This window comes from Phalacrocorax carbo, chromosome 8 (assembly GCF_963921805.1).
Source record: "Phalacrocorax carbo chromosome 8, bPhaCar2.1, whole genome shotgun sequence".
Classification (NCBI taxonomy): Eukaryota; Metazoa; Chordata; class Aves; order Suliformes; family Phalacrocoracidae; genus Phalacrocorax; species Phalacrocorax carbo.
Window position 1 is genome coordinate 24478190 of NC_087520.1, and position 25730 is coordinate 24503919.

At 53.6% G+C, this 25730-nt stretch overlaps 2 protein-coding genes and 5 non-coding genes across 12 annotated transcripts in view; all 7 read right to left on the reverse strand.

Moving 5' to 3' along the window:
* Window positions 1-2088: 2088 nt before the first annotated feature.
* On the reverse strand, window positions 2089-8872 carry IL34 (interleukin 34). Of its 6 annotated transcripts, none has more exons than XM_064459227.1 (7): window positions 8757-8872; window positions 7663-7845; window positions 7458-7561; window positions 7059-7163; window positions 6790-6963; window positions 2657-2795; window positions 2089-2577 (listed from the first exon to the last, which is right to left on the reverse strand). In XM_064459227.1, exons 2-7 carry the CDS (start codon window positions 7688-7690, stop codon window positions 2558-2560), a joined length of 570 nt encoding a protein of 189 aa, XP_064315297.1. In that variant the 5' UTR covers window positions 7691-7845; window positions 8757-8872; the 3' UTR covers window positions 2089-2557. The 6 variants fall into 6 exon arrangements, with proteins under 6 accessions (XP_064315297.1, XP_064315298.1, XP_064315292.1 ...); XM_064459228.1 differs by having other exon boundaries at window positions 7059-7136; window positions 7663-8005; window positions 8757-8871; XM_064459222.1 differs by having other exon boundaries at window positions 7663-8005; window positions 8757-8871.
* Window positions 2870-2940, reverse strand: TRNAG-GCC (transfer RNA glycine (anticodon GCC)). The gene has a single exon. It is a non-coding gene; the product is annotated as a tRNA-Gly (tRNA).
* Window positions 3896-3966, reverse strand: TRNAG-GCC (transfer RNA glycine (anticodon GCC)). Its single transcript has one exon. It is a non-coding gene; the product is annotated as a tRNA-Gly (tRNA).
* On the reverse strand, window positions 4655-4725 carry TRNAG-GCC (transfer RNA glycine (anticodon GCC)). The gene has a single exon. It is a non-coding gene; the product is annotated as a tRNA-Gly (tRNA).
* TRNAG-GCC (transfer RNA glycine (anticodon GCC)) lies at window positions 5681-5751 on the reverse strand. Its single transcript has one exon. It is a non-coding gene; the product is annotated as a tRNA-Gly (tRNA).
* TRNAG-GCC (transfer RNA glycine (anticodon GCC)) lies at window positions 6353-6423 on the reverse strand. Its single transcript has one exon. It is a non-coding gene; the product is annotated as a tRNA-Gly (tRNA).
* Window positions 8873-11439: 2567 nt separating the features above from the next.
* The window catches only part of SF3B3 (splicing factor 3b subunit 3), a 33269-nt gene continuing 18978 nt past the window's right edge, over window positions 11440-25730 (reverse strand). Inside the window, exons 14-26 of the mRNA XM_064459229.1 lie at window positions 25383-25538; window positions 24510-24653; window positions 23460-23582; window positions 21868-22022; window positions 20574-20748; window positions 19759-19964; window positions 18681-18837; window positions 17142-17267; window positions 15772-15984; window positions 14763-14861; window positions 14171-14314; window positions 13354-13458; window positions 11440-12332 (exon numbers count right to left, since the gene is read on the reverse strand). Coding sequence (XP_064315299.1) covers window positions 12192-12332; window positions 13354-13458; window positions 14171-14314; window positions 14763-14861; window positions 15772-15984; window positions 17142-17267; window positions 18681-18837; window positions 19759-19964; window positions 20574-20748; window positions 21868-22022; window positions 23460-23582; window positions 24510-24653; window positions 25383-25538 — 1944 coding nt within the window. The 3' untranslated portion in view covers window positions 11440-12191. The remainder of the gene's footprint in view (window positions 12333-13353; window positions 13459-14170; window positions 14315-14762; window positions 14862-15771; window positions 15985-17141; window positions 17268-18680; window positions 18838-19758; window positions 19965-20573; window positions 20749-21867; window positions 22023-23459; window positions 23583-24509; window positions 24654-25382; window positions 25539-25730) is intronic.

The window sequence follows — 25730 nt, forward strand, 5'->3', positions numbered from 1 at the left end:
CTGCGGCCCCCTCAGTCCCGGGGAGCTGCACTACGGCAGCAAAGGGCCAGCTCTGGCCTCTCCCCTAAACCATCCACTTTCTTCCCTTTTTTTTTAATTTTATTTCCCATCCCAACCATGTGTCAGCAGAGGGCACCCGGGCCCCGTGCTTGGTGCTGGCAGGAGGGCTGCACCCAGGGTTCTGCCGTCATCACCCCCCAGTTTGCCTTCTCCTCTGACCATGCCAAGGCAAGGTTCAAGACAAGTAGCTTCTTGCAGCATAGCTGGGCAGGCCTTACCCCCACTCTAGCGCTCAGAGCAAAACTATTAATCCCTTTTTTATTAGGAACTGTAAAATTAACCTCCAGCCTTATAGCACCCAAATTAGGGATGATTAATTTGTGCAAAGCTATAGCCCTTGGATGCTAGCTCATCCCCAGCCTCTCCCAACCTGCCCCAGCCAGAGCTGGCATCCCACTGCTCCCGGAGGTGCGGCTGAATGTGCCAGGAAGGGGTTTTGGCTGACTTTTTTTCCCATGTCCTTGAGCCTGGCAGGGCCCTGTGAGGGTGGAGGAGAGTGTGCAAGGGCATCCTGCAGCTGCCAGCCCAGGTCTCAGCCACCATCAATGGCCCTTTCTGGGACTGGAGAGGGTAGAGCCTGTCCTGGTGAGAGCAGCACCCAGCCACAGCAGCCACTGAGCTCAGTAAAGTTGATTAATTGCCATTTCCAGGCTCACTCTGGTTCTGTAGGGTGGGAAAAGGGACCACCTGCTTGGGGGGGTGAGAGCTGGTATCGCTGTCCCACCACACAGGGATGCTGGCTTGGGCTGGGACAGCAGAGGGGAGGATGTTCCAAGCGAGGGCCTACATCCTAGTGCCAAGCTCCAGGGACTCAGGGATCCCTCTGGGCACCCTCCCACTCCCCAAAGGGCAGGTCTGGATACAGCCTCACTCTATGGTCATAGGCCATGCTGGCTGGTGGCCTGGACCATTCCAGACAGCCCAAAACTGCAGACACAGCAAATCCTTACCAGAGCCTAATTCTCTTCCTTTTCCAGCAGGTGGGGGGGGGGGGGGGGGGGGGGGGGGGGGGGGTTTCACAGCAGGAGCACCTCCCAAGCCCTAGCATGTCCCTAGGGATGTCTTTTGGGCCCTCAGCACCTCACCCTCGGCTGACCCCACACTGCATCCCTCCCATCTCACAGTGTATCACAAGATACTTCAGACAGAATCCCATTCCCCATTACATGAGCACATTTCTGTGGCTGCTCTCAGTTAACATTTTTGAAGCCATGCCTTGAAAGATATCAGATTTAAAAAAAAGTCCCAGATAAAAATGTTGCAACATCTCAAGTGGGCACTTGGGCTGGAAATGCAGGGCTTTAGCATGCCTCAAGCCCAGATGGTTGATGCAGGCGCGCTCTGGGAAGCCTGGACAGGGTCACTTTGGTGGGGCAGCTTCAGTTTTCCCACAGGGGAGGAGCACAGGGGACCATTCCCATGCTTGATGTGAGGGAGTGGGAGCTCAGCCCTGGGGGCTTGGGCAGCCCCAGGTGGGGCTCTGGACCACCCCGGGGCTATTTGTTAAAACCCTGCAGGAGTGGGCGAGGGGGTCCCTCAAATTAAACCCCTTTCTCAAGCAGCAGATCATAGCTAATGGGCTTTATGTGAGCTCTGTGTGGGCTTTATATAAACATGACCCATCACTAGGCATGAAGGGAGGGTGAGGAGAGGAGGAGGTAGTGGAAGACATTGCATCCGTTTCTTGCTGCAGTGCCTCACCTGCACACTTTCATAGACTTTGTAATCCCAAGCAGCCCGCAGCAAGGAATACACCAGTTAAGGGCTATAATAGCTGATTACGGTAATTAACTAAGCTGGGAAGTGGGGAGGCAGCCAGCCAGGCCCCAGCCCCTCCAGCACGCTGCCTGCACTGCTCCGCCAAGCACAACAAACAAATCCAGATGTTTTCTTGCCGGGGAAGTGGCTGGAGCTGACAGAGGTGACTTGGCAGACAGTGGCTCTGAGGGATCCCTATATCAGGGCAAATATCTCCCCCCCCAATGATGAGGGAGGGGACTGACACCCCGAATGAGGAGGCAGCTGGGGTTCTCTCTGCTGGTCCTTTATTTCAGGTAAGGTTGGAGGCTCCAAGGACCCGGTTGGAAGCTGAGCTGCAATGCTGAGCACTAGAGAATTACCTGGTGTTTAACAAAAGCTGAGGGAAAAATACAAACTGACAGGAACTGGGCAATGCCCTCGCCCTGCTGCAGGCAGGGCAGCATGCCCCCCTCAGGCAGCCAGCAGCTGCCTGCCCACGGGGAGCTGGGTCTGAGCCCCCCTGCCTGCACCCCTGCAGAACGTGCCTGGCATTTCAGATGGGGCCAGCCTCGTGGCTGTGAACAGTCCCAGATCCCAGAGGGGGTGGCATTTGGTCCTGGAGTGGGTGGCATTTGTCCCCTTTTACACCTTCCTTGGGGACTCCCAAGGGGTTCTGCCGGGGGGACAGACAGAGAAGAGGCAGCATCCTGGGCCCCATGGCAAGGAGAAGACATCAAGCGAGGGGTCTTCTGCAGCATTAGGTGGACTCCCACTGACCTGGGCGGAGGGAACAGGTGTCACCAGGTGGGACAGGACTCCCATGCCTGGCAGTTCCATCCCACAAGTCCCCACTCACAGGGCACTCTGTAGAGCATCTGCATGACCTTGAGGCAGTTGTCCAGCAGTGCCTTGGGGCGCACAGCCTTCCTCCGGCTCTCGACACCTGTGCTGTGGACCAGCTTCACCAGGTCGGCCACCACGGTTTCCACATCCGTCTACAGGGACAGGTCACCGGGGCATCAACAAGATGTCCCCCAGGACAAGAGGGTGCACAAAAAGCTGCAGCTGTTGCATTGGCCGGGAATCGAACCCGGGCCTCCCGCGTGGCAGGCGAGAATTCTACCACTGAACCACCAATGCCAGATGTGGTGCATCCCCCCACCCCTGCCCCACGGCCCTGCACCCAGCACGAGGGGACCAGCAGGGACAGGCACTGCCGGCTGTGAACCACCCCAGGCAGGGGACCCCCGACAGGCACTTCTGATGCCGGGGATCAAGCCGTGGGAGCGCCTCTTCCTGCCGCCTCAGATATCACCGCCAGCAAATGCGGGGTTGTCATTAGCCTTCAGAGTTAACGCTCTGATGACAAGACCCAGCAAAGCTCGTGCTCTCCTCAGAGGGGCTGTGGAGCCTGCGCCTTGGCACAGGACAACCCAGCCACACTTTGGGTTCATCCTGGACACCCCGCTGTGACAGACCACCCCCAGCCAGTACCCAAATGCAGCTGCCTCCAAGGTGCGGCAGCACATCCCAGCCCCCAGCAGCACATGGCCGCATGGAGCCCAAGTCAGGTGCTATGGAGGTGAGGAGCAGGACATCAGGGCTGCATGGGCTGGGAACCAAATCTAGGCTCTTTGGGGCAGCAGCAAAAAGTATTCCACTGAGCCAACAATGCCAGATGTAGGGCTGCTCACGGATGCCCTAAGACTCTGGGGCCTGGGCATCTCTGTCAGGGGCCTGGACCCCCCACTGCTCTTGAGCCAGTGTCGTTCACTGACACAGAGCAGGTGATCCTCACTGCCACCAAGCCACAGACACTCACTAACACCGAGCCAGGAACCCTCACTGCCAAAAAGCCAGTGTCCCTCCTGCCACCCAGCAGAGATGCTCCCTGTCACCAAACCAGCTCCTCCCACTGCCCCCACGATGCCACCAAGCCAGGGACACTCACTGCAGAGCTGGTGCTGCCATCCTCAGAGCCTGAGTACCCACACAGCGGCCACAGGGATAGTGGCACCCAGGAGGCCGAGGGCACCCCTTGCTAGCCAACATAATCCCCCCCAGCACAAGAGGGTACGCAAAAGGCTGCAGCTGTTGCATTGGCCGGGAATCGAACCCGGGCCTCCCGCGTGGCAGGCGAGAATTCTACCACTGAACCACCAATGCCAGATGTGGTGCATCCCCCCACCCCTGCCCCACGGCCCTGCACCCAGCACGAGGGGACCAGCAGGGACAGGCACTGCCGGCTGTGAACCACCCCAGGCAGGGGACCCCCAACAGGCACTTCTGATGCCGGGGACCAAGCCATGGGAGCGCCTCTTCCTGCCGCCTCAGATATCACCGCCAGCAAATGCGGGGTTGTCATTAGCCTTCAGAGTTAACGCTCTGATGACAAGACCCAGCAAAGCTCGTGCTCTCCTCGGAGGGGCTGTGGAGCCTGCGCCTTGGCACAGGACAACAGCCACACTTTGGGTTCATCCTGGACACCCCGCTGTGACAGACCACCCCCAGCCAGTACCCAAATGCAGCTGACCCTGGGCCGCAGGTGCACCCTCCAGTCCCAGGCAGCCCCCGCTGCCACCATGCCTGGAGCCTTCAGTGCCACCGAGCCACGCACACTCACTGCCACTGAAAACTGTGGACACTCACTGCCACCAAGCTCCTCCCCTCCCCCCACAGCTCCCTGCCATAGCCACTGGGAAGTATAAAAGGGACGCTGGTTCTGCTCTGCCGAACCAGCAATGCCACCCTGGAGCGGCCGTGCAAGCGCCCGGGGGAGCCAAGGGAGAAGAACCACTGCATTCCCCGGCAGCCCGCCCCAGGACACCGGGGTGCGCAAAAAGGCTGCAGCTGTTGCATTGGCCGGGAATCGAACCCGGGCCTCCCGCGTGGCAGGCGAGAATTCTACCACTGAACCACCAATGCCAGATGTGGTGCATCCCCCCACCCCTGCCCCACGGCCCTGCACCCAGCACGAGGGGACCGGCAGGGACAGGCACTGCCGGCTGTGAACCACCCCAGGCAGGGGACCCCCGACAGGCACTTCTGATGCCGGGGATCAAGCCGTGGGAGCGCCTCTTCCTGCCGCCTCAGATATCACCGCCAGCAAATGTGGGGTTGTCATTAGCCTTCAGAGTTAACGCTCTGATGACAAGACCCAGCAAAGCTCGTGCTCTCCTCAGAGGGGCTGTGGAGCCTGCGCCTTGGCACAGGACAACCCAGCCACACTTTGGGTTCATCCTGGACACCCCGCTGTGACAGACCACCCCCAGCCAGTACCCAAATGCAGCTGCCTCCAAGGTGCGGCAGCACATCCCAGCCCCCAGCAGCACATGGCCGCATGGAGCCCAAGTCAGGTGCTATGGAGGTGAGGAGCAGGACATCAGGGCTGCATGGGCTGGGAACCAAATCTAGGCTCTTTGGGGCAGCAGCAAAAAGTATTCCACTGAGCCAACAATGCCAGATGTAGGGCTGCTCACGGATGCCCTAAGACTCTGGGGCCTGGGCATCTCTGTCAGGGGCCTGGACCCCCCACTGCTCTTGAGCCAGTGTCGTTCACTGACACAGAGCAGGTGATCCTCACTGCCACCAAGCCACAGACACTCACTAACACCGAGCCAGGAACCCTCACTGCCAAAAAGCCAGTGTCCCTCCTGCCACCCAGCAGAGATGCTCCCTGTCACCAAACCAGCTCCTCCCACTGCCCCCACGATGCCACCAAGCCAGGGACACTCACTGCAGAGCTGGTGCTGCCATCCTCAGAGCCTGAGTACCCACACAGCGGCCACAGGGATAGTGGCACCCAGGAGGCCGAGGGCACCCCTTGCTAGCCAACATAATCCCCCCCAGCACAAGAGGGTACGCAAAAGGCTGCAGCTGTTGCATTGGCCGGGAATCGAACCCGGGCCTCCCGCGTGGCAGGCGAGAATTCTACCACTGAACCACCAATGCCAGATGTGGTGCATCCCCCCACCCCTGCCCCACGGCCCTGCACCCAGCACGAGGGGACCAGCAGGGACAGGCACTGCCGGCTGTGAACCACCCCAGGCAGGGGACCCCCGACAGGCACTTCTGATGCCGGGGATCAAGCCATGGGAGCGCCTCTTCCTGCTGCCTCAGATATCACCGCCAGCAAATGCGGGGTTGTCATTAGCCTTCAGAGTTAACGTTCTGATGACAAGACCCAGCAAAGCTCGTGCTCTCCTCGGAGGGGCTGTGGAGCCTGCGCCTTGGCACAGGACAACAGCCACACTTTGGGTTCATCCTGGACACCCCGCTGTGACAGACCACCCCCAGTCAGTACCCAAACGCAGCTGCCCCTCGGCTGCAGCAGCTCCATTGTGGTAGCAGGGGCCTGGGAGAAGAGGCCGGACTTCTGCTACTGCTGCAACAAGGTACCACCACTGAGAAAACAGGGATGAAGCCGAGGTTCACCTTCTGTAGGATACCCCCTCAGGCCGTGGCACTTGCCATCCCACGACCGTGGTGGTGACCGTCTCATTCCGTCTCCCAGCCCCCCAGGGGGTGGTTGGAGGCAAGAAAAAGGTATAACTGCATTGGCCGGGAATCGAACCCGGGCCTCCCGCGTGGCAGGCGAGAATTCTACCACTGAACCACCAATGCCAGATGGAGAAGAAGACCCCCAGCCCTGTCTCACGTCCCTGCACCTCGGGTGCCAATCTCTGCCCTCCAGCACGCTGCCCACGCCAGCCCTCCCACGTGCAGCGGCGCTGTGCACGCCCGTGTTGCGCACCCCGCGGTGTTCGTGCCTGTGCGCGTGTGTCCTCACACCACGTCTGTGTGCCGTGTGGGTACGCGTTCCACTTCTGCACCCCCACATCCGTCCGTGTGCCATGTGAGCAGGCAGCACACCTGTCTGCGTGCACAGGCACCGGGCACACGCACGCAACACCCCTGCAAGGGGTGTGCAAGGCTGTGTGCGAGCCTGCAGCCAGGCTGGGGTGCCGGGGGATGCCGGGGTCTCCCCACCTGTCGGTACTTGCTGTACTCCTTGCCCAGGGCATCGAAGAGCTGGCACAGCTCCTGGGTGTACTTCCAGGATGGGTGCTTCTCCGGCAGCACCTCGTGGATCCGCAGCACTGCCTGGGAGTTGATGTGGAACCAGAGGTACCGCAGCGCTGTCTCCGACACTGTCCTGTTGCGCTGCGGGTGAGAAGGTGCACCGGGTGAGACCCAAGCAGCCCCCACAGGTCCCCCGAGTGTCCCCATCACGGGGCCGTCCCCTGCTACTGTCTTACCAGGTGGGTGATGTTGGATGGCCTCAGCACCTCTTCGTACTGGACCTGGACCTTGTAGTTGATAGGGAAGTAGTGCTTCTGGAAAGGTGGATAAGAGCAGAGGGCCTGGCAGCAAAGTGACAGGGACATCGCTGCCAGCCTCGGCGTGACACCGGTGATCCGGTGGAAAAGCCTCTTGATGTGGTCAACCCCCAAAGATGCACCAGGAGAAGCAGCTCTGGGCACCGTTTGGTACAAGTTTCCCCCAGTAAACAAAAAAGAAAACGCAACACACACCCCCAGCACCCGGTCACTGTAGAGGCCTCGGGTGTTGCCCCCCTGTGTCCCCCCTCCCACAGCAAAGCAGGGCCTTGCAGTGCCACATGTCTCCCCAACCCCACCCCCCAAACTGGGGGTTACCATGTACTGCAGGCGCATCTCGTACTGCAGCTTGTCCTGGAGCAGGCGGGTGATCTCGCATTCACCTGGCGCAGCAGCCTCCAGCCCCAGCACAGCCAGGACACCTGGGCAGCCAACAGTGAGCGGCGTGAGCCCCCCCACAGAGCCACCCACCGGGGTGACCCCCCGAGGCCATCCCCCTGCCATGTCCCCGAGCTGTACTCACACAGGACGGCTGCGTAGCCCGCCTGCATGTTGACGGCCACTGTCGGCGGAGCCCCGGGCTGCACCTACATGGCCGGAGCTCACCGGGAGCCTCCTGGGCGGCGGTGCATGCGGCGGGGGGACGAGGGACGGGTGCAGCCCCCGGGCGCTGGGCTGCTCTCCGGGATCCCCGGGCGGGTGCCCCCTGCCATGGATGGGGAGTCAGTCCCCCTCCCCGGCCGTCCCCGCTGGCTTCTCCTCTCCAGCTGGCTGCGGGGAAGCAGCAGGTCCCGGGGCCATCACAGGGTGCCGGCAGGGATGCGCTCCGCGGGGTGCAGGACCCCCCCTGCACTGCAAGAGGGGATCTGGGGGGAGAGAGCCCCGGCTGCAGCCCCAGGGCAGGCGGGCACCCGGGCTGCAGCCCCCAGGGAGGGCACCCGCTCCGCGCCCAGGGGCTGTGGGACAGGGGTGGCCCCACAAGAGCCCCGGGTGACCCTGGAGGGCTGTGGGTGGCGTGGAGCCGTGGCTGCCTGTGCCCCGCTCGGGGCAGGGCTGCCAGGGCTTCCCCCGGCACCGCCCCCAGGGGATTTCCAAGAGCGGGGGGGGGCAGTCCAGCACCGTTATCCCAGGAGTGAGTTTGTCCGACCTTAGCAGGAGCTGAGCTAAGGAGCGCTGGGGGATGGCGAAGCTGCCAATCCACCCCACGCTGGGTCCCCACGCAGAGGAGGATGTGTCGTGTCCCAGCGCTGTCACCCCACAGGAAGGGGACCGCAGCGTGTCCCTATGCGTGCCCTCCACAGCATGTCCCCAAGCGAGACGGCGGGGGGTGGCAGCTGCTGTGTCCCAGCACAGTGTGGCACACACAGAAGGGCCCCCTCCCGTGTACCCACACCACATCCCCTCCTGAAGGGGGCCATGTCGTGTCCCCACCCCACATCCCCACGTGGAAGGGACCCGCGTTCCGTGTCCCCATGCAAACTCGGCCGTGCCGCGTCCCCACACCGCGTCCCCACGCGGGGCCGTGCGCGACCAGCCCCGCACCTCCGTGCCCCCCCCCCCCCCCCGCGGACCCGCACCCCCACGCACCCCCTACGCGGGAAGCGCCCGCGGACCCACCTGGGGCGGCGCACGGGGCCGCGGGGCGCGGGACGCGTCTCCCCACGGGCGGCGGTGGCGGGGCCGTTGCGGCGCTTCCCGGGAGGCCGGCGGGGGGCGGCGGCGCGGGGAGCGGGCGGGGCGGTTGCCGGGGGCCGGGCGAGGAGCGGGGACCGAGCGCCCGCCCCGCATGGCGCGCCACAGCACGGCCCAGCCGGGGAACCCCGGGGCGGGCGGCTGCCCCGGGCGGGTGTCCCCAGGGTGCTCAGCTAGCCTGAACTGGGTGTCCCTGAGGTGTTCGCCTGCCCTGGCTGGCTGTCCCTAGGGTGCTTGGCTAGCTCAAGATGGGTGTCCACAGGGGATGCAGATAGCCCAGCCAGGTGCGCCTAGGGTGCTCAGCTAACACTCCTGGGCCTCTCCGTGCTCCTTGGGGTGTTTGGCTACCCCAGTCAGGTGCTCCCCAGGTGCTCGGCTGCCCCGGTACTGAGGTGCTCACCTAATCACACTGCATGCCCCCCTGTTCCTCACGGCGCTGGGCCAGCCCTACAGCACCCCCCGGACACTCACCCAACGTAGCTGGGGGTGCACATGCACCCCAGGGTGCTCAGCTAGCCACAGGATCCCCAGGGTGCTCTGCTCCACCAGCACCGGCACTCCAGGGTGCTGTGCTCCCCTGGCCGGGTTGGGTACCCACGGGGCATGTTTTGGGGTATTCAAAGCGGACGTCAGCCTGATGTTTCTCAGCACCTGTGGGTGCAAGGGCCACACTGCTGGCAGGGGAGGGCTGAGGGATCCCTGGCTGACTCCAGGCCAACAGGACAACCGCTCCCTCTGGCCCAAGCCCACGCCGATTTCTCAGGATCCTTCGGGGCTGAAATGCCTGCAGCAGGGCACAAGGGATGACAGAACACTTCCCCCCCCGCCCCTCAAAAAGCCCCTTGGGAGAGCTGGCTGCCTCTGTGCTATCGAAGAGCAGGTCAGCGCTCCCAGGGAAACGCGTGGGAAAGAATGCACTTCTGCATGCAAGGAAAGCGCACTGGGATTCCCCTGGCATGGAGTCAGGGCCACCGCTGCTTTCCTGCCAAGCTTCCCTCCGGCCCTGGCCAGCTCCCGGGCACAGGCTTCACCTCACTCCCAGCTCTGCTCTGGGGGCAAGATGCTCAGCTCTGAGCAGGGAAGCTGGTTCTGGTCCTCACCTAGGTGTCCGCAGAGATTTTGCCTGCATCTACTGCAGGCATTAGAGGAAGCCATTTAATAGAATTCCCTGCCCACGCAGTCATCCGCTCAGCAGGCAGGATGGGGCAAGGAAGGGATGGTAGAGCACAGAGCTGCGCAGCACAGTGACAGAGGCAGTCTGCCCTCCTCAGCTGTGCCAGGCTGGAAATCACCGCTGGGGCGAGCCCATGGCAAACAGACCTCGGTGCAGGGCGTCAGCCCTGAGAGCTTTGGCTCCTGCACGTCAGCAGGAGTCAAGTACCCTGCAGCTGCGGGGCCCAGGCGGAGAAAACCCCCTCTGCCCAGGGAGGCTGGTGGAGCCTCGCCTTGGAGCCCCACGGGCCAAGGGGGCTCAGCCAGCTCCCGGGGCAGCCCACCCACACCTCCAGGTTGGGCTCAGCCCCTCCCAGGCTTTGCCTTGAGCTGGGGACAGGTTATTTGCACAGCACCAGCCAAGGAAGCCAAACCTGGTGCTTGGAACCAGCCTGGGAAGACCCTAAGCTGCCCCCGGTGCAATTTCACCCTTGCCTTAGGACTAGTGATACACCAAATGTTCTGCTGGAGCTCTCCCAGAAGTGGTCCCAGATGCAGAGTGGGCATTGCATTGTGGGGGAGGACAAGCTGATAGGGAGTGCCAGGAGCACCCCACACCCATGACAAGCCCCAGGCTGCACCCCACTGACTTTGGCTCATGTGTTTACCGCTCCCCAGCTGTGGGTGCCCCAGGAAGGTGTGGGAACAGACACAAAGCCCTTTACTCCCAGGCAAAGGATGGGTGGGGCAAGCAGTGGCTGGGCGCCACTTTGGAGCCAAAGGGTGCAGCCCCGGGTGAAGTAGCAACAAGCCAAATGAAGAGGGTGCAAAGGACAGGGCAGGAGGGCGCGTGTTCGCCCTCACCCTGCACAGCACACGCACGCTGGCAAAGGAACCTGGCAGCTGTTTGATGTGAGGGTGGCATGGGGAGCAGTGCTGGCTGGGGAGGAAGCCAGGCCCCTTCATGGACGCCACACATCAAAGTGGGGGCTCTGGCTTTGCAGAGACAGACCTACTTACAGGAGGGACCAAAGCAGAGACCAGAATCAAGACTGGGAAGCACCTGCTGTGTGGCTGAGCTCCAGCTGGTAGACTTTGCAGCCAGCTAGCATGCAGCAGGCAGAGAACACCTTCCCCCAGCCCTCCTGGCAGCCGGCAGCTGCTCCCAGAGCTGCAGCTGCTTTTGTAGGGTGATAAAAGGAGCATTGAGCTACAGCCCTGCCCTGGAAGGGCTGGAGAAACAGTACTTGGGGGGAAAGACCCTTCCCCTCCCACCCCTTGTCCGCACACCCAGCTTTGTGCACGTGCAGGGCCGCAGTGGAGCTCTAGCATCCTCGCAGGGCACATGGTTGAGGGTGTGCACATTTCTATACTCCTCTTCCACCCCTCCTGCTCCTGCCAGGTCAGCAACAGCTGCTGCTGCAAAGGAGAGAAGCCCCAGAGTCTGGCTAGTTAAAAAAAAACCAGGCTTTTATTCTTCATGTGCTGCTCACAGTCACAGCTTGGAGACACTTCTCTTGCCAGAGTTATTATGAAACAAATCAAGTCCCAGACTCAGGCCTCACTCTTCCCCACCCCCAAGAGAGTCAACATTGTACAAAACTCTATTTACAGGGAAAACAGTCAGAAACCGTGAGTCCAAAAACCCCTTGCAATTCAGAAAAAAAATATTCAAGACAAGTGTGACAGTTACACCCTCCACACAGCTGGCCCTCCCACCAGCTGCCCCCAGGGATGGTGGAAGCCCAAAGCTTCTCGCCACCAACCACTAAAAAGAGTTTTCTTTTCCGAAAAGCTGAGAACCTGCAAAACCCATTTGATCCTACAAAGGCTCAGCTGGATCTGCCCTGCAGGGCTTTCTGCAAGGCTGGAACAAGACACCCTCAAGCCCCCTCATCCTAAAGGGAGAAGCGGGCCAAGGAGATGGGGCTGAGGGCCAGTCTGTGCCCTTCCTTGGGCACTCCCCAAGAGGAAATCTCTTTGGCTGGAAGCCAGAACATCAGGAGCCTTCACATAAGCAGCAGGATGCGTTGGGAGACCTACGATCTGACACTGTATTTACGGAAGTCACATTACTTTGAAAGATAAACCAAGAGGAACAAACCAATATTTAAAAAGGGAGAAAAAGCACACATTCCTCCTCCCAACTGTGCTTGGAAGAGCGTCTGTAGGAGCCCAGTGAGAAGCTCTGCTCCTGCCAGCTGCCACTCAGAAAGCATAGCGTGTGCGGATGTCTTCCAGCTTCTTAGACACCTCGGGTGGGGTCCGGTCCAGCTCTTCGGCCACATTCTTCTGTTTGTTCGGCTCCATGGAGTTGAACTGCTCACACAGGTCCCCATCGATCACATTCTGGAGGGGCAAGGAGGAGAGCAGTGAATCAACACAACACAGAGGCACTGAACCCTGCCTAAGCAGGGAAAAATGGCAACAAAAAGTTTGTTCCCAGGAGCTTCTTAATTCTGTCCTGGAAACAAGGCCATGCTCAGTGACCTCGTCTGCTGAATAGCAGCAGTTAGCATCAAATTAATGACTGGCCAGCTTGATTAACAAAGGAGAAACTCAAAAAGCCTGTGTGCTGCTGAAGAATCACACAAGGGAAGCGACGATGGATCCAACTTGGGCCCAAGCACTGTGCTGGGAAGGCCGGGGAAGGCTGCAAAAGATGACTGATGGACATCTTCAGTCAGATGTGAAACATCATTGAGATAGCATGCACTGCAAATCAGCTCCAAGCTCACCAAGAGCAAGAGCACCCTCTGCGCTCAGACAGCTTCAGCTGCTGGGACAGTTTCCTGACTGATACTACATAGGTTACTCTGGTAGTAGTTACCACATAGTTACTCTGGTCCAGTACTCTGGACCCTTCCAGTCCCAGCATTCAGCAGTCAACAGCTTCAGCCACAGTTCCTCAAAAGCACAAACAGGCAGGAACAGCTGTTTCTGATGAGATTTCCATTTTCAATCATGTTGGAAAAAATATATCCCTCAGGCAGCAGCCAGTTTGACCTAGCCAGGCAAACAGCTATGTAACACTGATGGGAAAAGGTGGTGCTGTGGCAAGTAGAGAACCACAGCAACAGTACCTCTGGGTTTGGGTCTCAAGACCAACCCTCAGATGGCTCATTACGAGGGTTAATACCATCTCTGTTTTGGTGTCTTAAGTGCCAAGTACCGCTCTCCTTAGAGTGCTGTTCAAGGGCTAGCTTCAATTCTTGCTGCAATCTCTACACCAGTTATGGTTAATGTTGCCCCAGCCTTCCCCACTGAACAGCACCCGTGACTTACTTCTGCCATGCCTCAAAGCAGTTCTGTGTCCCAGAGCAAGTCTCTGCACCCCCATGACCAGCTGATCCTAAATACTCAGACCTACCTTCACCGGGAAGTAGTACGAGCGGAAACTGAGATGGTCTCGTCCACAGAGAGGAGGGTGCTCGGACCTTAAGTGCATTTCTACATGCTGGAAGAAGTCATGATCCTGGGGGGATTAGAATCAGTAAGAGAATAGTTTGCTACACATCGATGCCACTGGCAAGGAAAGATAACACCCATCAGCCAGATGCTCCTGTGCTGGCTGAAACACTACCAGGTTCTGCTAGAGTGGCCCTGCACACAGCAGCCAAGGTCACGGCCACCCCTCACTGCTTCCCCCCGGGAGCACCCACAGCAGAGCTAAGCAGCCAACAGTGCCACCTTGGCCAGGATCAGCCTCCCAGGAACTGCAGCACACAGCAGCTGCGCAGCAGAGAGGTGCAGCTCAGAGTGTCTTGGCATCCGCCACTCCAGGAGGCCACAGCAAATGGAAAGGAGAATACCGTGTCAGGACTTGAAGCATCAGTGCCTGATCAATAGAGTTTACAGGCTACACAGAGGATGCCAAAGGATCCCTCCTCATAGATACTAAATCACCCAAGAGCTCCTCTAGAGCACGAACATATTTAGAACAGCAGTGCAACAAGAAAAGCCCAGCTCTTCACAGAGCCAATGCAGGAGGAGGAGTTAACAAGCTCCATCTATTCCACTTTGCATCAGAGCATGTCCTACAGCCACAGGCTTTCCTGCAGCCCAGGTTTTCACATACTGCAAAGCCCTGGAGTTACCCTCAACGGATGGAGCACATTAACATACTGGCTGGGGGTGACTGCACAGAAAAGCAGCAACTCTACCACACAATGGTAGGGCTTGCTTACCTCGTGGGAAGTAAAAGGGACCAAGATTCCTATCCCTCCCGACAAGGTGGTATAGACAAGAGATTCAGAGCCTCCTGGGATCAGCGTGGTCTTCTGTAAGGAAAGCACTGTCTCTCCCACATGATAATTCATAATCACTTCAGCCTGAAAGTCAACCACAGACACGTTTTTTTCATTAGCTTATATAAAAGCATCAAAAGGGTTGAGACAGAAAACAGAATAAATTCGGCCACCTGCTAGTTCTGAAACACCTTTCTAAAGAGGAAGTGCCTTCCACTTGTGAGCAGATGGCAAAGCTCAGCATGCTGCTGAATTACCCTCTTGAGCTGGACAAACGGATGAAAGTAACGAGGGAAATCAGGAAAAGAAAATGAGCATGCTGCTTTAATCAGACATCACTGAATAGGCATTGGCTGTGACTTCAGAAACTGAATTTGGCTCCCAATGACAGCGAAAAGTGCTCACTCACAGCATGGTAGATGCGTAGGCACAGAACTGCCAATACATCCCCTGGACAACACTGCAGAGGACTTCACAGAACAGCAGCGTATTCTTTTCCCACAATAACCAGGTGCTTCCCATGAAGCATTACCTTCTGCGATGCTCCGTTAAGCAGCCCCCTGTCCCAGAGAGCTTTGTTGCCTGTGGGATCCTCATCTACCTCATCATTAGTGTTGGGAGGCAGTCTCACCTGGGTTGAAAAAGAAAGAGTCAACAAGCTGCAGAGAGGCAGCACATTCTCTGGAGAATCCTTGTGGTCTTTGAAAGGCTGCTTTTGTGGACTCTACAAGAATCACTTTACTTACAGCAAAATCATCCATTTGCCCCTCCAGCAAGGCCTTTAGAGTTAAATAACAACCATGTTGTCATGGCTGATGGCCTATCACTCAAAAACATGGGAAGGACTTCATGACTGGCTTCCACCCAGCCTGGAACCTGCAAATCACCCTGGGAGGTATGGTCAAAACAGTTTGATGGATGCGGGGCAGGAAAACTGATGAGAATTGATTTACGTGCATCGGCCAAATCCTGCCGGCACAGTGTCTGACACTTGCTGAACTCTGCACTCCAAAGCACCTGAACACGCTTCAGAAAGAGATCAAAGCTCTGGCAGAAAGACCATCTAGTCTTTGCTCCTCCCCTGCTGAAATCCAGCCAAGTGGGGAAGTGTCAGCACTGACAAAGCCAACTTTAGAGAGGAAGTGACAGAGAAAACTAAATGCTAGTGATGAGGTTTAGCCAGGGAAAGTAAGAGTGATAACCCTGATGCAAGTTCTCATGAGCCCTTTCACAGTCACAAGGTTCACTTCAAGGTTTATTCACAGAAAGTGTTGGGGAAGTTTCAACACAAGTTATCAAATGCTTTGGAAATATGTTTTCTGTCCTGCTGACACTTTAACTTGTTTGCTTTAATTAACAAACTGATAGACTGCAGCCATCTGCTACGATGACAGCTAGTCACCCTGTAAAAACAAGTGAATGGTACAGGGCGTTGTCTCCAGCTAAGCACAGATTCTCATTCTTTCAAAACAAATCATGGATGTTTTAAGGAAAACATATGTCGTGTCCAAAAAGCCCCGACTTCTCCAAGGTACACTCACCACGCAGATGTTGCCAAACTTGTCTGCTCCAGCCACAGTGTCATAATCCAGGAGAGTTGCTGTAGTGACCCACCGGGGATAAGTGTCATCAGCAAAGATGATGAGCTGGTTCTCATTCCTTTTGTAGCGCACCCAGATGAAGCTCTCCTGAACGTCTGAAACAATTACTCTGTGCCCAATGGTTTGGATCCCACAGATGTAGTTGGCAATGTGCTAAAGGACAAAACCCAAGTTCTTAAAACGGGGAAGCATAACCCATAAGCTCTACCCCACTCCAACGGAAATACTATTTCTCCTTGTGAACTATGGCTCACTCCCCATTTCCCATCATTCCCCCCCCAAGCTACCTCATTTCTGGCATGCTACAGCCCCAGTCTAAATACACCATCAATATAGGGCCTTGCAACCTAACACCCACCTCACACCATTCTCAGCCTGCTGAATATGAGTAATGACCAGAGAACAAGCACTGCTGGTGAGCCTATGAACTGAGATGGCAGGGACACTCCTGTCAGCAGGCATTGCTGCAGTGTCCCCTCACTACTGTGGTCATGAAAGACCCAAGAATAAAAGCTTCAATTTTTCATGCGAGTCATATTTTAGAAAAAACAAACAAACAAACAAAAACCACTAAACCAAAAATGACCCAGGACACACACACACACACACACACACACACACACACACACACACACACACTGTTCCCCTACAAGTTCCCAGTCTGCCTGTGAGCTTGCTGGAGTTCCTTTGTGCAGTAATAAGCAACTGGCACAGGTTCTGCAGCCTGCATGAGAGAGGGAGGAGCAGGCAATTAAGAGTTAGAAAACCATGCTTCTGCAATTTCTTTTCCTAAAGTACCAGAGATGCTGAGCAAGAAGGATCATCTACCTCAAGGAGAGAATCTCCTTTTCAAAATTCTAGGAATCTAAGAGGTGCTCACAGGCATCCTCCAACTTCCACCCCCAGCCTGCTGATCACTTAACTCAAGGAAAAATTTCCAGCAGTTGTTTTCTATCTGGGCAAGACCTTTAACATCTGCAGCAGATGGCTAAAGGCACAGTCTGTACACGCTTGTGAAACTCCTGCACACATCCATTAACAGCCTATGTTGAGCTGGTACAAAAAGGAACATGCACCCCTGTTACCTGAATGGTGCCAGGGAAGCAATGCTGCATGGTCGGGTGCAGAGGGGCAGCATAACAGCCCAGCCCAGCTGGAGCTGCCTGCACTGCTCTAGATGCACACACCCAGCACACACCAGCAAGGCACAACCACACTTGGGCTGGAGTAGCAGCTAAATTGTTTCACTCCTGCTGCAAAGCATCACTCATTCCAAGTTAACAGCCCTAGTTATGAACAAAAGCCAGTACCTTATTCTCACACTTCCGAAGCAGTTTCTTCTTGCCCAGGTCATAAACACGCAAGAGCTTTCCAACTCCAATTAAGACTCTACCTTGGAACGGAGCGATGGCTGCAGGAACCTCCTCCACAGGGGTCTAGAGAGGGAAGACGACAACTGTGACCCCTATTAACAGACCTAACCTTACACCAAGTTTCAGAATGGATTCAGCCAATTGTTTGGTTGAAGCTCGTTGGCTTGTGCCAAGGCTTTTAACGCAAAAGGCTAATCACAATCTTTTTCTACAGGAGAGGCAGAAGGTCAGTCCTCTGTAGGCCTTCTGACAGCAGCACATAGCACCACGTGTGGTAACAGAGCTCTGGGTACTACACAGACAGCATGCTGCTGGCAGTGCGCCTTAACTGAAGCATAGGACTGCTCCAAAAGCTCCATGCTGGGCAGGCAGCAAAGGCAGGCAAAGATCTTGTCGCCTTGGTTCTTAGTTTTGCTTTATCCCCAGCAGAAAGGTTTTATGCCTTGCCTCAATCCATCCAGACTGCCTGTTTTCAAAACAAAGGCATGAATGTAATTCAGCCATCTGCCATAGACGCTCTGAAGCTGCCACTGAAGCAGCGCTACATCTGAACAGTTACAGTCTGCCCACAATTCCAGTAATTCAGACAGGGCTGAAAAATCTCCCACCACTAATCAATCCAAAAGGATCAGCCACAGCAGAGAACAGGAACATGTAGAGAGTTTCTAGTTAGGGGCATTCCCAGCTTGGTTGCACTGGCTAAGAGAAGTTATTTCACATCATCAGCTCTGCCAACTTCCAAGTGGGTGTTCAGTGGCATCAGAAAAGGCCCTGGTCCAGGACAGAATCCACCCATAGCATCAGGACCATAGGAAGTGAATAAACCACAACATTCCTTTCCACGTGCTCATCTGCTCAAATTTCAGCCATGCTGGAAGCACACGGGAGGAAGAACAGAATTTTCTTTTAACAGAGTTCTACTGAAAATCTTGCTAAAGCCCCATAGATCTGTCAAGCAAGTTGGTCACTAGGCAACTAATAATTTCTACAAGCAATCAAAACAGCATCAGAGGAAAGATGACAGCTCACAGCAACTTCATGTGGCCAATGACCGAGCGCCTTAGCACCAGGGCTCAAGTGACCCAAGTATGAATGCACTTTGTAAGCAACAGCTCAGAGCAGCTCTCTGAGCTCATGTTCCAAAAAGGAAAGAGAGCTGTTTCCCGCCCCTCCCTAACAGGGACATGAAAAACACTGCTCCTTTCCCATTTACCCAATTAGATGGATAAGGCTACAGCTAAGGCTGAGATTTGTGTTCCATTCTCAGCTCTGCAAAAGATGTCCCAAGTGATTTTAGAGGAGGCAGCTTATTTTCTCTGAGGCTGCTTTCAGTGTGTAATGATGATGCATGACGATCTTGCCCAGGATTCATTGAGCACTGCAATATCACTATAGCATTCAGGGTAAAGTAACAGCTATTCCAATACTGCCTGTAAATGACCCAGTCACCCAAACAGGCCTTTTCACCCCCCTCACCTTGTGCAGAAATTCCAGCTTCTCACCACTATTCACCAGCTTGTACGTGTAGACAAAACCCCCAGCAACCGAGCGTGGGTTCAGAATCAGGTCCTTGGCAACTCCCACTAGCACATACCACTCATCACCAGTATTGGAGAACCGGCACACAGCCACGCTGGGGATGACAAGATGCGCCAGATCATCAGCATGATCACGACACAGACCAATGCTGCATATACAACTGCACTCCCTGACAGCACAACCTGCACCTAGCCAGGAAGAAATTTGGGAGCCCACCCTTCCAACACTAACATTTCATTTTCAGAGGTCATTTTTCCTCCCTGCAGAAATGTTTAATGCAGATTCCTTCATTCTTCCACACTCCCCATACAAAAAAAAAAAAAAAAAAGATGTGCTCCAGCCATTACATATACCCAAAGCATTAGTTTTATGCATTCACAGGCTGGACACTGCCTAGCATGTGCAAAGCTCCACTAGAAGCTGTTTTTCAAAGGCTGCTCTAATTTGGACATGTACGCTCCTCATCTTCCAGTTATATTTCCTTCCCGGTGCCCAGCTCAGCCAGGTTGGGAATCCTGGACAGAACAGGACAGAGACAGCCTTTCAGACCAGCATGACCTAACTCCACTTCACCTGCTGAAGCATTTGCTATTCTTTGTGGTTATTGTGTTGGTCTTCCCCTCCAGTCCCTCTAACACTTCCTTTTCACTTAACCTGTGCTCAGTTTATCTGGATGAGAAGGGGAAGCGACAGATAGCAGCACAGCCGCTTGTTACCAGCTCTCTTATGTCATTTACATCCCCTATGTTGCTCTTCAAGCACTGGGGTCCAGCAAACACATCTGGAGCACCAGCCAGCTGCTAGTGTCACAGACAGACAGATCAGGGCAGGAAGGGAAGAAATGCCAAGACAAAATCTTTAAGATTGTGGCAGCTGCTTCTGGGATTTCAAACCAGTCTTGATAATGTGCTGCATCTGGATTTCAACTCAGTAACAGCTGAGCAAAAGAAAGAAAAAAAACACATAGAACTCATCACAGTCAGAGATTCTTGCTGCATCTGGCAATGCTTCTTACCTGAAGGCAGCTTCATTCTGCTCTAGCTGGACCAGATCTAATGTATTTCCCTGGATGGGGTTCATCACCCTGATAACAGAGGCCCACTGTCCATTCCCTGCCTTGGGAGCACCAAAGATGGACTCGGGAAGATTCTCGTTCAGAAAGGCCGCAGCCATCTCTGCTGCCAACTCCCTCTCATCCTCACCCGCAGCCTCCACCATTTCCTAGGGCACATTAAAGGACAAGAGAAAAGGACAGCTCAGTGGATTTCCTTTCCAGACATGCTGATGCTCTACGTAAAATATAGCACCCCCCCGCCCCTTCCCTTAAGCCCAGATATTCCAGGGCAATATACTGCCTCTGAAGACATAAAAGCTACTAAATCCTAAAGCTTCCACCCACCCTGAGCTTATTCCCAAGGGAGTTTCTGCAGCTCAGAGCACTGCAGTGTCAGCTCTGACCTGCTCAAGGGGCAGTTGTCTGGGGAGGTATTTCTCCAAACCAGCAATGCTGGAAACAACATTGAGTAGAAAACAACCCACTGAAATCCAAACATCCTCACAAGTCACAGAAAACCCAGAGAATGGTCTTAACACAAGCAGGATTGTCCTCCAAATCATGGTTCTTAAAGCCTCTGTAATAACATGCAAAGAAAGGACCACTGGGAAGTAGTGTTCTGAGGCAGATCTTTGCTCCCTTCAGCTCCTGCATTCACACAGGGCGCAAAAACTTGCAGGCAATGGCAGCTGGGAGCTAGTGAGCAGGAAGGATTTCCTGCTGCAGAAGTCACCTCTGGGGAACAGATGTGTGTACCTGTCCCCCACCCCAATTACCTCGGCCATTTGCTGCTTCCTCTGTGCCTTGGTGGCCTCAGTGTAAGCGTTGTGGTCTGTCTCAATGATGATCAGGTTGTTGCTCTCTGGGTGAATGACAAATTTTCGGGGTGTGTACTGCAAGGGGAAGGCAACCTGGTTGAAGACTGCCCCCAGCTTCTCCAGTGCCAAAATCCTGGGGGACAAAGATGCGATCTATGTTAAACATGGACATAAAGCAACTGCCTAAGAGAAAAAGACTGGAGTTGAGCTTTAAGTCTATGAAACTGGCTAGTGCTGAACACAAGCACCGCCCTTCTCAGGCCAGACAGCAACTAGCAAACAGCTCCAGAGAGGAGGGCAAAACTACTATCCTAAACAGGAGCTTATGCCATGGGACAGGTGTGCTCTGCAGCATGAAGCCCTTCAGGGCTCTCACTGTCCCAGTGTGCATTCCGAATGCACTTTTGGACAGGCTTCTGTGGTGCTGAAGCAAGTCTATCCTGACAGGAACAAACAGAACATGGAAAAGGGAAAGTGCACATTTGGGGGACACATAATCTGAACCTAAATGTGACTTTGACACGTCAAATGCTCCTCAGAGGCACTTTGGTTAAAAGAATAGGCATTGCATTTTTCAAAGTCTTTCCTCCCATGACTTGCCAGCTCAAATGCCAGTTCTTCTGGCATTTGGTGACTAAAGACCACAAGCCTCTCCAGAAATAATGACTCCTTTAAAAGCAGTGAATGCTGTAATATTTCAATGAGGACAGATATGAAAAAATCGCCTGTTCAAGTGCATAAAGCAGAGCTCCTGAATTTGTGTTCCCCTCTTATTTTCATTTATATATTTAATATCTAAGCTGAACTTTACAAAGGCAAGAAACACACCCATCTTGCCTCTGACTTCCTAAGTCACATGGCTTATTTTCTGCAAAGTAGCCATTTCAGACCACAAACCACAAGATCCTAATATACAACAGGTTCACATTTATTAAAAGCTTCCCTCCTCTCTAAGGATCACAGAATTTAAGGATAACTTGAATTACACTTGTAATCTAAAAAATCTGGAAAATACAAATCAGAGAATACACCCTATTTCCTTTTGACAGCATAATCATCCTTGTATTCCATTTGTTTTCTGAAATCTAAGTGTTTCTATCAAAATCATTATCCATAATCAAATAACCTCAAAACCCCCTTAATTCTTAAGGTAAGTCACTTTACCTCTTTCCTTTTGAATGTCTAGGGAGAATTCACCCCCCTGCCTAGCATCTCAGCCCAGAAGTATTCATTTGCCTCCATCAGTTCTTACCTCAACGTGTTTGTGGAGATGGCTACAATGCCCTCTGGGCACTGCTCAGAAGCAAAACCAGATGCAAACTCGAGTGTCTCATAAGACAGAGGAGTCAGGTGGAAGCGTGACTGATAGGAATAACTGAGCCAGGAACGGCTTGACATGGCCAGCACCTGGGAAATACAGACAACAAATTTATTAGGTCTGGGGATGGACGCAAGCTCACTCCTTGCACTATGAATGCATGTACAGTGCCAGACTCTTACCCACTAGAACAACTAAATTCTTGTGGGTGGGCTCCACCCAATTCAGAGATACTGCTTGCTTTCAAGAGACAGTTTTACCTGGAAATTGCATACAGCATGAAGAACTACTTTAAAGCACTATCAAGACAACGAATACTCAAACTGAGGTGCAATAAAAACCTGCTACCTGTAAAAGCCAAGATCTACAAATACTTTCATATCTCCATTAAAAAAAAAACCACAATACCCTGTTCTAACAGAAACAGATCCTTTAAAACACTTACTGCTTTTGTCACGATCCAAATGCTGTAGCACTCCAAGTGAAATTTACTTAAAATAATCAGTGGCCTATTTTCAATCAAGTTAAGGGAAACAAAGGAAGCAGATGGACTTCTAACTCTTCAGCTTTATTCATTTGGCTAAATCCATTTCAGTGCAACCTTACTTTCTGCCTGAGCAAGAAAAGCTGGAATTACATTGAAACACTGCTCCAAGCCCATCACCAACTGGCCATGAGCAGTATGTTTTTTTTCCCCATATTGTGAGACAAGGAACCAAGACTGGTCTCAAAAGTAGAAAAGCACTCAGCTATTGTATAAGCATTCTCTGCTAGAGCTGCAAAGCCCCTCATCTCCAAGTTACAGCCAGCAGACTGGCAGAAGCAAGTTGACCCAGTGTACCACATTAGAGCAGAGCTCGGATTCCCAGATCCAGCTCCCTACGCTGACCGGCAGTATTTCTCAACTCTGGAGACGCCATCCAAAAATGAGTCAAGCAGGGGGTGGCTGATCTCCCCCCAGTGCCACATCAGAAGTGCTGGAAATGGCACTTCTGATGAAACATTTTTCCCCTCTATGCCAAATCCTGCAAATATTTTCCTTGAACCGTGTGTGGCAGCTGTCCAGCCCCTCACTGAGCCATTTTTAACGTGCACAGGAGATGACCATCTACTGCCTCAAGCAGTCAAGGAGTAAGATTTCTGCGTGGGGTTCTTTCCATCTCTGTACACTGAGGCAGGCAAGATGAGACTTCTTCAGTGTCTCTAAGCCTAAGAATCTGCTCAGAGCTTTCCAGACACATTGCAAACACAGCCTATGGGTCAGATAACTCTTAGTTCAAAGCCAGGGCAGCACTATACATTACTTCCTAAGACATAAGGGAAATACCAACAAGAAAAAGGCTGCTTGTGAAACAGCAAGCTATTAGCCAGGCAGCTCCATAATGAAATCATTTTACTTCCCACCCTTACACAGAGGGTCCCTGCTGTGTTGCAAGGATGCTTCCCCACCCTGGCCACCAATACAGAAAAACAGGATGCTGCACCTGGGGACTGGATCTGCACCCCTCAGAGCTCGCCTCACTTACCGCCTCTTGGCCTTGCATTCGGACACGGAAGAGTTTCACAGGCCGTGAGCCAAGGTATCTGGTCCTGGTGTCAGAAAGATCACCAGTAACAGGATCCAGGACAGTTCGTAGCAGCACACCATTCTTGACATTAGCAAAATGGAAAGTTAGACCAAGATTACAGATACAAAAAAACTATCTGCAGCCATTATTAAAAACAGAGAGGCAACTTCTGAAGAATTAGGTGTTTGTTTTCCTAGCTTCCAGTACAACTTCCTTCTACAACCATGCTTTATCTAAATTGGCTCTTAATATTAAACAGCATAGCTCCTACAGGGCAGAAAAGAATTACTGTAAAACAAACAAACCAATCCCCACCCCCCACCCCGCCAAACAAATAAAAAAAGCCAAAAAGCAGACCAAGAAGTTCAGTACATCACATAAGCCATGAGAAACCTGAGGGCCGATTCCAGATCCTAATCCCTCTTGGTACAAAGCCTTTACCCCAAAAGTCATGCTGCTTAGAAAGAGCTGGCATTCTGACATCAAACTCAAGGCATATGAAAGAACCTAGACTGCTCTGATTATTTTTACCACATGTTGAGTTGTCAAAACAACATTTTTTGGTCAAAGATCACAGAGTCAGTACTGGATGTAACAAAAAGCTGTTCAATAGCAGAGTTGTGAGAGCAGAGCCTGTGGTTGTGGGCAGTTACTTCTTTGATACTCTGTCCTACAGACACTTCCTAATTAACTGCCCAACAACATTTCACTCAAATTTTTCTTAGAACGTGCCCTCTTTCTGGAAGGGGAAAAGCACAATTTGTTCTACATGAAGTCTGGGACAATATGCTGTCTTTTGACTAGTCTCAAGTCTAGGAACACATAGAGAAACTTGCATTTCTAAGTCACACAGTTCTCCAGTCACAGTTGCTAAGCATGTTGTAACAAAGAGGGAACGCCAGACTTTGTGGTGTTGCACTGCACGATGACAAGGCTATTTTAGCAATCCATCTTTCAAGCAAAGCCTCACCAAGAAATGCCTGTCAGAATCAGGCAGCCATTTCTCACCTGCAGTCCAATGTTCAGGTACAGAAAGCCAATGGAGCCCCTCTCCCCCAGCTCGTCCTGCTTCTCTGTGCCACCCATCTCCACAATGCACAGCGACTCGGGCTGTGCAGGAAGGGCCTGCATACTCAGTGGCTGTAAGCAATCCTGTAGGAGACAGAAAAGAGGTACCACACCAGTCAGCAAGGCTTGGCATGGCAAGAGGGGATTCAAGCTCCATCTAAGGAGCTTAAAAATGTCTTTTTAAATCTCCATAAAGAAGTATTCAGCACATGAAAAAAAAAAAAAAAAAAAAAAAAGAGAAAAAAGTTGCAATAGACGCTGGCTCTGGGAATTTTGGCAAGCAGGAGTGGTGGCAGACCTGGGGTTTGGAAAAGATAAACTGGATCCTTCCAAACTGTTCTAGCACAGTTTGCAGTTATGTAGCAGGGAGAGACCTGAGCAAAGTTTACATTATTTCAGTCATCCTTTGAACACTCATCTGTTGCAGGAATGATAAGGCTGGTTTTATGCTGGTATATCTGACCTGCTTGCAGAATGAGTCTGCTTTTTGTACAGCTAAAAACAGTCAGACGGGGGCAGGGCGGAAAGGAAGAAAATGCTTCCATGTCTCATTAGCTGAACCTGCATGGGTGAGGGTGATCTAGCACAAGTTTATCTAGTACAGGTGAGGCTAGATAAAACAAGGGAATCTGTTACAGGTTGGGATCAAGGGCCATGCTTCCACCCAACCAGCAGAAAGAAGCCATGCAAACTCTATTTCTGGTCAACCACTTGAATACGGAAAGACAGCTTGGATAGACACAGCTTCTCTCTGAAATACCCTTCTGAACATTTCAAGCTAATGGAAGAGGCAGAAGCAGAACAGCTACTCACCGAAGGGTCAAGGGAAATAATTCTGACAGTGTTGTCCACCAGCCCAACAGCAAGGAACCGGGAGCGCTGCTCCCCAGGGGGAACATTGGCCAGGCTCATGCAAACTACATCGGCTGACATCTCCTTTCTCTCTGTGTACTCATTCAATTGTCCTGACTGAGAAAAAGAAACACCACCAGAGACTAAGTAACTAGCCAATGAGGCAAACAAGCACCAAAACATCTCTCCACACCTTCCCCCAAACCCCAATTATTTTTTTTAATAAGACAGTGCTTTGGATTTTTTTGTATTTTTTGAGAACTGTTTCTTTACAGCCTTATTTCAGCTACAGTTGAAGAACCGGAACAG

What these genes read in the sequence shown, in the direction of transcription:
- IL34 (XM_064459227.1), bottom strand. Translation starts at nt 7,690, where the DNA reads ATGCAGGCGGGCTACGCAGCCGTCCTGT. An exon ending in CATCCAACATCACCCACCTG is followed by an intron (nt 6,964 to 7,058) that starts GTAAGACAGTAG and finishes TCTCACCCGCAG; the next exon opens with CGCAACAGGACAGTGTCGGA. An exon ending in GATGCTCTACAGAGTGCCCT is followed by an intron (nt 2,578 to 2,656) that starts GTGAGTGGGGAC and finishes CCCTCCGCCCAG; the next exon opens with GTCAGTGGGAGTCCACCTAA.